This window comes from Apteryx rowi, unplaced genomic scaffold (assembly GCF_003343035.1).
Source record: "Apteryx rowi isolate R43461 unplaced genomic scaffold, aptRow1 scaffold_323, whole genome shotgun sequence".
Taxonomy (NCBI): domain Eukaryota; kingdom Metazoa; phylum Chordata; class Aves; order Apterygiformes; family Apterygidae; genus Apteryx; species Apteryx rowi.
Window position 1 is genome coordinate 506,390 of NW_020449675.1, and position 9,410 is coordinate 515,799.

At 59.9% G+C, this 9,410-nt stretch overlaps 2 protein-coding genes across 5 annotated transcripts; both read right to left on the minus strand.

Annotated features, from left to right (window-relative positions):
* Positions 1–531: 531 nt before the first annotated feature.
* On the minus strand, positions 532–3,367 carry LOC112968742 (coenzyme Q-binding protein COQ10 homolog B, mitochondrial-like). Of its 4 annotated transcripts, none has more exons than XM_026071269.1 (6): positions 3,275–3,367; positions 2,735–2,884; positions 2,034–2,144; positions 1,734–1,923; positions 1,119–1,220; positions 532–988 (listed from the first exon to the last, which is right to left on the minus strand). In XM_026071269.1, exons 3-6 carry the CDS (start codon positions 2,075–2,077, stop codon positions 821–823), a joined length of 504 nt encoding a protein of 167 aa, XP_025927054.1. In that variant the 5' UTR covers positions 2,078–2,144; positions 2,735–2,884; positions 3,275–3,367; the 3' UTR covers positions 532–820. The 4 variants fall into 4 exon arrangements, with proteins under 4 accessions (XP_025927054.1, XP_025927055.1, XP_025927053.1 ...); XM_026071270.1 differs by having other exon boundaries at positions 2,511–2,884; XM_026071268.1 differs by having other exon boundaries at positions 2,221–2,884.
* Positions 2,924–9,045, minus strand: COASY (Coenzyme A synthase). Its single transcript, XM_026071194.1, has 9 exons — positions 8,719–9,045; positions 8,173–8,577; positions 7,493–7,624; positions 6,676–6,865; positions 5,981–6,045; positions 5,077–5,161; positions 4,317–4,414; positions 4,077–4,223; positions 2,924–3,513 (listed from the first exon to the last, which is right to left on the minus strand). The coding sequence occupies exons 1-9, from the start codon at positions 9,043–9,045 to the stop codon at positions 3,457–3,459; spliced, it is 1,506 nt and encodes a 501-aa protein (XP_025926979.1). The 3' UTR covers positions 2,924–3,456.
* Positions 9,046–9,410: the final 365 nt, after the last annotated feature.

Below are 9,410 nucleotides of genomic sequence, written 5' to 3' on the forward strand. Positions count from 1 at the left end.
GCCTCAGGCAGCGGCCCCGCGGCTGCCCGAGCCCCCGGGGCCGAGCTGCCCGTCACCTTCCCCGAGGCGACCTCGCGCCTGGCCCGCACTGGGTTCGCYGCTGCCCGCCTGCCCCGCCGGTGCCGGTGGCGAGGCCCGGGCGCCCCGGGGCACGTCTGCGTGCTCGCGGCACAGCCTGTCCCGGGACGCTCGTGCCGGACCGCGGTTATGCAGTCCGGGTGGCGTCAGCTCGCTGCCGTGGCTGGGAGCAGAGCAGCTCGTGCCGGACCCAGCGGCGCTGCCAGGTCGCAGGTGTTTCCCCACGGTCCTGCCCCAGAGCTGTTCAGAAAGCTTTGGCAGCCGTGTGTGAGATGAGGGAGGCTCAAACATCCCCGCTGCCGGCCTCCCCCGGCCCTGTTTCGTCTTCCTGTGTGCGTGACCAGGCTGGATCCGTTCTTGCTGCTGTTGCTTCACTTCCCAGAAGGTTCAGAGGCTGCAGAGAGGCGATAAAACCCCGGGCGGAAGCACAGGGAGAAGAATGTTCCAAGCAGGCAGTCTTCACACCAAGTTTTATTGATGAAACATTATAAATAGAGCATTTGCAGTCTGTTTCTGTGAACACCTGTAAGCGCCACAGAACAGATCTGGATGATGGGCTTTTGGTCCTTATGTCAACAGCATTAAACAGAAACAGGGATTAGAAAAATAAATTATCTCTAGGAYAGCTGGGTTAAATAGACATAAATAGGATGAGGCCCTGAACAGGGCCAGTAATAAGAGTCCAACCAAAAAGGCAGACAGAGCAGTGAAGCCAGGGGCTGCCGCTGCGGCTGCGGCATCCTCAGGCGCATCGCGTTGCCTGCTGGCACCGGGGGGGCAGGACAGCAGCCTGCGGCCCGAACAGCTTCCCCGCCCGGCCCTCGAAGGCCGACACCATCTGCTTCACCACCTCGTTGAGGAAGAGGCTGGCCAGCTGGGAGTGCAGCACCGACCTGAACTCGAAGGAGATCTGGAAGGGAGCAGAGGCTCAGTGGTGCTGCAGAGCGATCCAAGGGCCGGCAGCACCCCCCATGTGGCGGTGGAGGATGGCGCCGGCAGCACTCCCCACCTGGCAGCCCACAGCGGCGGGCGGCACTCACCGAAAAGTCCAGCGAGCAGGTGTCCTGCTGCCCCGGCAGCCCCGGCCCGAACCGCCACAGCGTCTCCAGGTGCCTGAAAAGCCGGCAGTCCTTGCACACAGCCTGCGGGACGGGAGAGGGCACGTCAGCTGAGACCGAGCCACCAMGAGTCACTCGGAAAAGGCTCCGGCTGCTCTGCTCCCAAGCCCCGTGTGTCGCCCCAACCGGTGCTGAGCTAAGCAGCGGAGAAAGCCTGATCCCCAGTTATTTGCTGATGGTTTTCAAAGCAGAAATGAGCTGTGTGGCCCTGGACACCAGCTGGAACAGTTTGAGGGCTGCGGCTGGCTCTGCTGCCCACCAGATCCAGCCTACTTGGTGCCAGCTCTTCTTCCRTGGGGCCGGATTTGGGGCTCCTGAGCCGGGGGGATGGGTGGTATCACTGTGCCTCTGTCCCGGAACGGACGCAGGTGCAGTCCCAGGTGACAGCCGCGCTCTGCAGCCCTGCTGCGATGCCCAGCGTCTTCCCCTCCAGCTCCCTGCCTTACAGGGCTCTGCTGCCCAAATGCAGTCCAAAACTTCACCCAACCCAGCACCCCTCGGCTCCCGCAGTGCCACCCCGAGCCCACCAGCACCCACCTGGATCTGCCGGGTGCTGAGGTGGATCTCGGAGACGTAGCGCTCCACAAGGGGCGGGAAGCCGACCTCCAGCTCTGCTCGCATGACCTCGCCGCAGCACAACAGCACCTTGGAGCGGCTGCACCACGGCACAAAGAGCTGGTAGTCCTTGACGTTGGCCACCAAGTCGTACATCTGCTCGGCCGAGTACCTGGGAGCCGAGGAGTGGGTCAGGCGCCGGGGCGCGGGCCGCAGGGCCCCCCAGCCCCGGTCCTGGGGACCTGCCAAGGCGGCAGCTCCAGGGAGCAGGCGCAGACTCACCCCAGGACGCGCTGCTCCGCGTAGCCCGTGCGCCCGGTGCCCATGAGGCTCAGGAAGGGCCGCGCTGGCTGCTGCGCCGGGGGCCGCCGGGGGCCCGCGGGCCCGAGACACCTGGACAGGAGAGAGGTCAGAGCCGGCCCCGGAGTCCTGCACCACTGCCCCGCTCCCAGCCCGGTCCCTGCCTCACCGGGAGGCACCGTTGCAGCCTGCAGCYGCTCGGAGCACCCCATGCAGCGCCCGCCCCGCTCCAGCCATGGCTCTGTTCTGCTCTGCTGTGGGGGATGCGCAGAGCCAGGACCAGGCGCCCACGTGTGCCCAGGGGCACGGGGAGTGCGGGGCGGGATCGGGACCGACCCGCCCCCGGCCTGCCCCCAGCTCTGGCTGCGCAGCAGGGACAACACAGTGCCGGTTGGGTGCAGGGACCCCGGCACTGTTCAAGGACCCAGCAGGCATGGCAAGGACCCCGGGGGCAGAGACCTCAGCCCTTTGGCAAATCCCCCATCCCGAGAGGGCGGGAAGCAGAGGGACTTCAAAGAGACAGCTCCCCTCTCCAGGGAATGGCACCGAAGATCAGACTCAGGGACTCTTGGATGAGATGTGGCTGCCTGACACTGCTTCCTCGCAAGCCTCTGCCTGTAATCTGTAACCGCCCCATGGTTTAGCAAGGGGAGATCCTGCGCCGTGGCTGGGATGCCACCCACCAGGGCAGAGGCACAGGCAGGTGCAGCTCCGGGGATCTGGAGCAGCTCACACCAGGGATGCTCGCCAGAGCGAGCCGCTTCCCCCCAGCAGAGCTATGAGCAGGGCGTGCAGCCACAGGAGTTCAGCCTCCACGTTAAGACTAGGCGGGCCTGGTGAAGGGGACAAGAAACACCACACAGACACAGACAAAGAGAGAAAACAATCTTTTACTGTCACACACGTATGGGGTTCACAGTGCTCAGAGCCATGCAGGTGCAGGGAGGCAGGCCGGGCCRGACACCAATCGGGGCCAGAAAACGCAGCTATACTTGTGTCCTCCCTGGCCCTCCGCAGCCCAGGGCCTGGCAGCAACATGTAGAACTGAGCCTGCAGATGTGCCAAACTGAATGGCTCAGCCCTTTGGCCCGAGGGGCTGTTGCACCCGCTCCTTCGGCTCTGCGCGATCGAGTCACTTCCCTAGCAATGCCCCGCAGCAGGAGCTGCCTCCCGGTTGTGCCCTCCTGCGGCAGCGCAGCAGGACGTCTCCCCCAGCCCCTCACCGCTTCGGTTTGAGCTCCAGCGCTGCGCTCCCCCTGGCCCGCACCCTGCTTGCTGCTGGTGCGTGATGCCAGGACACGGCCTGAGCAGGATCACTCTACCCTCGCCACAGGTCCCATCAGCGCTTGATCTGCGGCGTGCCCGTGCATGACAGTAAGGGAGAGTCAAGAGGAGGCTGATGCACTCACTGACTCTGGTCTTGACTCATGCGCTCCTGCAAGAGGGCCCAGGCCTTCTCCACCTGCCGAGAACAAACCCAGGACAGCATGTCTGAGCGAGGCAGCGGGAACCCACCTGCAGCCGGGCTGAGGACGAGGCAAGTGGCACCAGCACAGAGGCAGGAGCGACACATCACACAAAGAGGGGTCTCGCACTTTCTGTTCCTTCCATGCTGTTTACAACCCCAAATCCGTCCCTGGTGGTCACAGCAGGGCACAGTGCTGCTGCCCCGATTCCTTCTCATTTGCACAGGCTACCAAGACAAGCACCTTTCCAAAGATTTCCCTCTTCCCCTCCCAGCAGGGAGGAAAAAGCAAGGCAGGGGCAGGAAGGAGAAGCCAGCTCCTCATCAGCAGCCCCCAGCTCCACAGGGTACCTGTCACAACACTCCTGCCCAGCCCAGGCACAGCCACACTGGGGAGCAGAGCTGACCCAGGCCTCCGAGGAGGCACAGAGTCCTGCCAAGCCACAGTGACAGAACCRCCGTCACTGTCTCTGACGGACCCTGAGGCTTGGCCCCCTTCGTGACCTCAGGGTAAACCCCACCTCACCAGACGCTTGTGCTGCAGCTGGCCCAGGGCTCACCTGCTTGCGGGTGACGGCCGGCTCCCACAGCGTGCACAGCACAACGTGCGCCGGCTCCACCCTTTGGCTGTTGGTCATCTGGCTCTGAAGCCTGTTCTGAGCAGCCTCCTCGCTCAGCCCATCCCTGTCCATGATGCGCTTCAAGGCCTGGCAAGCCCAAGAAGGGACATTCACACGCTCGAAGGGGAAGTCGAGAACAAATCATGGGCAGCAAGCGATGAGCAGAAGGGGATCACCCACCTCCTCCTCGGGGATGATGGCTGTCCACACCTCGTGGACCATGTCTTTCCAGCCAGCCTCCAGCAGCACAGCAGCGTCCAGCACGCACACAGCCTTACCTATGGAACGAGGCCATTCGTCATCATTACCTGGCAATTGTGAGGCAGCACAGCTACTCCTTGGGGCTGTTCAACCCAGCCAGGCCACTTACGCTTGTGGAGTCACAGTTCCCTGCAAACTGGCAGCACTGAGACTTTACTGCTGAGCCAGAAAACCCCATGTGGAAAAGAAAGCTGCAGGTAGTGGCTGTGCTTGCTTAATGGGTACATCTGGGATGGCAGGTCCCCTTGACACAGCCAGCCAGTGCCTTCAGAGAAACGCCTATCAAGCTACCAACATCATCTCCAAGGAGCGGGAAATATCCTGCTCCCAGAAGCAATACACACCATGCTCCCTACTGGATTGTTACACCAAAAATGAACCTGAAGTCTTTTGGGACAGAGAAAGCAATTTCCAGCCTATTTTAGAGTACAAAGCTCAAATTAAGTCTGTCCCAGTTGCTTGCCAAACTGAATGTATGGATTTGCTCAGAGATGTGCTAGTACCAGCAAGAATCCCCAGCAAGCTCCCCAGCAAAGAACAGGGGGTTTTGAGCATGGAAAATCCCCACATTGCTGCCAAAAGAGGCAGGTTCCCTCAGGGCTCTGGGATTGCAGTGTGCAGCACAAGACCACACATCCCAACTCCCACATTTGTACTCCAATGGGAGCGTCCCAGTTACCTAAAGCATCTGCTTCCCCAATCTTCTTCTTGACCATCTGGGCAATCTCAGGCCACACAATGTCTGTGAGACACTTCAGTCGCTCCTAGGAAGGAACCGTGATGGGTCTTCAGTTATTTGCTTTCAGAATTCCTGGGTAACAAACAAGTGAAGTGTTGGTGGCAGAGGGGCAATCACAGAGGGCACCAAGAAAGGATCTGCTCATCCAAGTCTATCACGTGCTTGCTAAGTGCAAGGAAAGAAGGGTTCCACACTGGACAAGAGGCCTCTCACTCCTACTGAAGGGGTCAGGGCACTTTTTCCTCCTCCCTTCCTAGCTCTGCCAGGCATGGCAGAATCTCAGTCTCTACTGCAAGAGGCAATTTGCAAAGATCCACCCTCCAAGGGAGCGAGTTCCTCGCAGATCAGCATCCACACAGTACTTGTCAGTCAGAGAGAGGGAACCTGTCAGCCATGCCTGGACTGGAGCAACCCACAGAACTTGAGTGAAATAACAAGTTTTGGCCTGGCCAACAAAACAGGAGAGCAGAGGTTCRTGTCACTGAGCCTTACTTGGGACCAGCCCAAGTCACATAATGGACACAGAGTACAGGCTACGTGTACGTCAGGGCTTTAGCTCAGTGACGGGTGAAGGACGTGCACCTGACGGGGAGAGTTAGGTCCTGGGAAGCAGCAGTTGCCAGGGGTGAAAGAAGTGTGTTTTGCACGGCTGCTGCCTCCACTACAGGGAAAGGATCTCTGTGTCCTGCCCTGCCCATACATCACTGTCCGAGCGAGCTCTGCCAGAAAGTACAGTCAGGAATGTGTCATCAGTTCAAAGGGCTAAAAAATAAAAAGCCTCAGCACAGATGGAGAGTCCCTTGCTCAGCAGATTAAATATTGACATTCTCTGTGCTCATTTTACCTGGTTTCCAAACACTTTGGCCCCAAGGACTTTCCTGTTAATTGTCCCATCTTCATTCAAGATTTCTGTAAGACAAAAGCAGAACAGTTTTGGGAAAGAATGAATCCAATTCACTTCTTCATGGTATGACTAGGCCCATTGGTCAGACGGAGCAAACTGATTCCAACAAGAGACTCAAAGGGACCTAGAAAGGAGGTCCAGGATCTGACCTGGGTTCTCTTCATATTACTCCAGAAAAGGACAGGGAAGAGCTTTTGCTAGATATACAGTAGCTCAGCTGAGTCTTTCAAGTCAGCCAGTTTAAAGTAGTTCTGCCATGGGACCCAGAGGATGTCTGGAAAACAGCGCTTTGTCCTGCTCCAGGCCCAACCATCACCAATTTAACTACAAAGCACAGCCTAGGTGCTGTGGAGCCAAATGACCTACAGCAAGGACAGCACAGGCCAGAATGGCGTTCTGGGCAGGGAGCTGCAGACGCTGCTTCCTAGACAAAGACACCAATAAACAGCAACTTGGGGATATAACACTGACTCCAGCCACAGTTTCTCCCGAGCCTGCTGGCCTGAGAAGCATGGCTGGATTCCGCATTTCCACAGGGAAGACAAGAGACCTGGATCCCAGCTGTTACAAGGATGACACACGCCTGCCTCCCTCCCCTGCTCGCCAGGCTTCCCTGTAGACTTCATTTGCTCTACCTGGTCCAAATTTCTCCACCACCTGCTCGTAGGCAGGGCCACCGGGGATGTATACGGCATGGCCCAGCTTGTCAGCATCGATAAGGAAGGCTCCAAGGTGCTCCAGGTATTTGGCAATAGAGGTTTTCCCACTCCCTGTTCCTCCAGTCAGGCCAATCACATACGGGCGAGAAGGCAAGGCGGGGTCTTTCTAAGGAAAGAAGAACTGTTGTCAGAAGACTGAGGGACCGTAGGCTGTGGCGGAGAGAGATCCCTATCACGTATTCTGGAAAAGTTCTGGAGATAAGCATGGAAGTTTCTGGCCCTGTAGAGCAGGTGCTTGCTCCTCTGTGGGACCATGTACATGCAGAAGACAGCGGGAAGGTAGTCCTCTGAAACTTGCCCCTTCTGCGCCATCCCTCCCCCCAAGACAAGCTGTTCCCGTCTGGCCATGCTTCCCCTCAACATGGCATGGGGACAACACACAGTGGTGACTACTCCAGGGCCCACACAGAGCGGCTCCAGGGTCACCCACCCAGCCCGGTTGGCACTACAGAAGGAAAAGGAACAGCCCCCTTCCTCACAAGGAAACAGGGCTTCCCCCCCCCCCATAGCTCATTCAAGTTAGCACCTGGGCAAATCCCTGCTCAGTGTCTGCCCAGTCCCCTTGCACCAGGATGGGCATGGAGCAGACTCTCAGGGTCTTTAGGAACACTTCTTTAAGCCAGAAACAGGGGGCCCAGCTCGCTTCCTGGGGTTAACGGACCCATTAAACAAACAGGGTGAGCCCTCCGGACACTAACAGCCATCACAAATTCTCCAAGCGTCCCCCTCTTACCCGTGGGGGCTGCAGCAATGTCCCAAGCAATCTCTGCCGGAGGCTGGAAGAACTGATCTTCTCCTCTTCGTTCTCACTGTGGTAAGGGTCCTTCACCAAGAGGATCTCRTAGAGAGCCAGCTCAGAGAGCCCCTGGCAAAAGAACACAAGCCAGAGGGCAGTGAGCCACCAACTGTCATTGGACACAGAGCAGAGGGACGGGAGATTTCTGCCCCTGCCAGCAGGAACCGAAGGTTCAGCCTTCAGCTCCCCAGAGTTTCTGCAGAAGGTCAAAGCCTGAATGAAGCAGTGGCAATGAGGCCTTCCCTGGCCGTGGCTGTCCCCAGCACACCCACAAGGGCAGCTCTGTCACCGCAGAGGAGCAAAGTCTCTGCAGCCAGGAGAAGAAGGGAACCCGCAAAGCTGCACGTCTGACCCTGACGCTGCTTGTGCAGTTTGCAGGGTGCTGGCAGAAGTGCGCACAGGCATCACACCGTCTTCGCAGGACTCAACTCGGGGCTGCTGTGCACTGGGGTGTCAGACAGCAGGGCTGCACATCTGCCTGCCCACCCCCAGCTGATGCAAGCTCCCTCACCCAGTCCCCGTCTCCCTGAAACCAGATTTAGCTACGCAAAGGAGCAGACAGAGGTGAAGAGAGGGCAGGGAAGGGGTAGCCCAGCAGGCTGCTGGAGAGGCTTTACATTTTCAAGTCTCTTCTTGTTCACAGCCTCCCCTCCCTTGCGAGTTTCCTCACTGACTACTATACACTGCAGCTCGGGGTCTGTAATCGATGGGCCATAGGGGTCCAGCAGAGGCACAATGTCATAGTGCAAGGAGGGCTTCACGTCCAGCAGGAACTCACGCAGCTTTGCCACCCGCAGCTCATAGGGCTCGATCAGCTCCTTCAGGACCTTATCTGCAGGGCGCAAGGAAGGCGGAGAAGCAAGAGGACATTCATTGAACAGCCTGCAGCTCCCAGGGCGGAGAGTGATGGAAGAGGAGGACCRAGAGAGGGAGACAAAACCCTTTAGCAACTTTTGGAAGTCTGTCCTCTCTGGCTCCCTCTCTCCCACCGCTGCACCCTCAGCCACAGTTTGCACAGCTCCCTAGTGCCGAAGGATCCCACGTCCCCCCACTGTCACCCTGCCCAGACAGCCGTGCTCCAACGCTTCTGGTTTCTATCAGTGAAGCAGCTTCTCTGCATGAAGCGGCAGTGAAGACGGACAAGTGACTCAGCCCCGTCCCACTTGATGGRGACATTCAACACCGGCCAGCTCGGGCAGGAGCACAATGTGCCCTTCAGAAAGCTCGGACAGCAAACGCTGCAGGAGCCCTGGAGYGAACACACTCTCTGCCTCCGTGGCCACCTTCGGGGCTGCGTGTCTTCCCGCTGACTGCACGCCCCCGTGCCCGCGGCTGAGCAGGGCACCTCGGGCCTCCTGCGTGAGTCCTGCTGCCGGGCAAGGGTCACGCCAGGCCCCCAAACCAAACGGGTACCAGCCCGTTTTCCCCGGCTGCAGCAGCAGGGCTGCGCCGTCCCCCCAGGCCCCGTCCCTGCAATGGCACCAGGCCATCCCTGCAGTCGCCCCATCTCAGCYGTGGTGCGGGTCGTCCCCAGGTTCCCTCAGTGCTGGCAGTGGCTGCACTGGTCCCTCTCTCCAGGCCCCCCATCCCGGGCCATCCCCCTGGTCCCTGCTTTCCTGGTGACTGTCACCTGGTCCCCTCCACCCCAGTGGTGAGCCTGGGCCGTCCCCCCGGTCCCCCTGATCCCAATGGCGGGCCCGGGCTGTCCCCCTGGGTCCCTCCACCGCAGCGGCAGGCCCGGGCTGTCTCCCCGGTCCCAGGAGCCCCCAGCCCCCCCCTTCGCGTGCACCGGCCCCGCTGCCCGCAGGCCGGCGCCGCCCCCGGCCGCTGTGTGGGCGGCCCCGCCGCCCCGGCC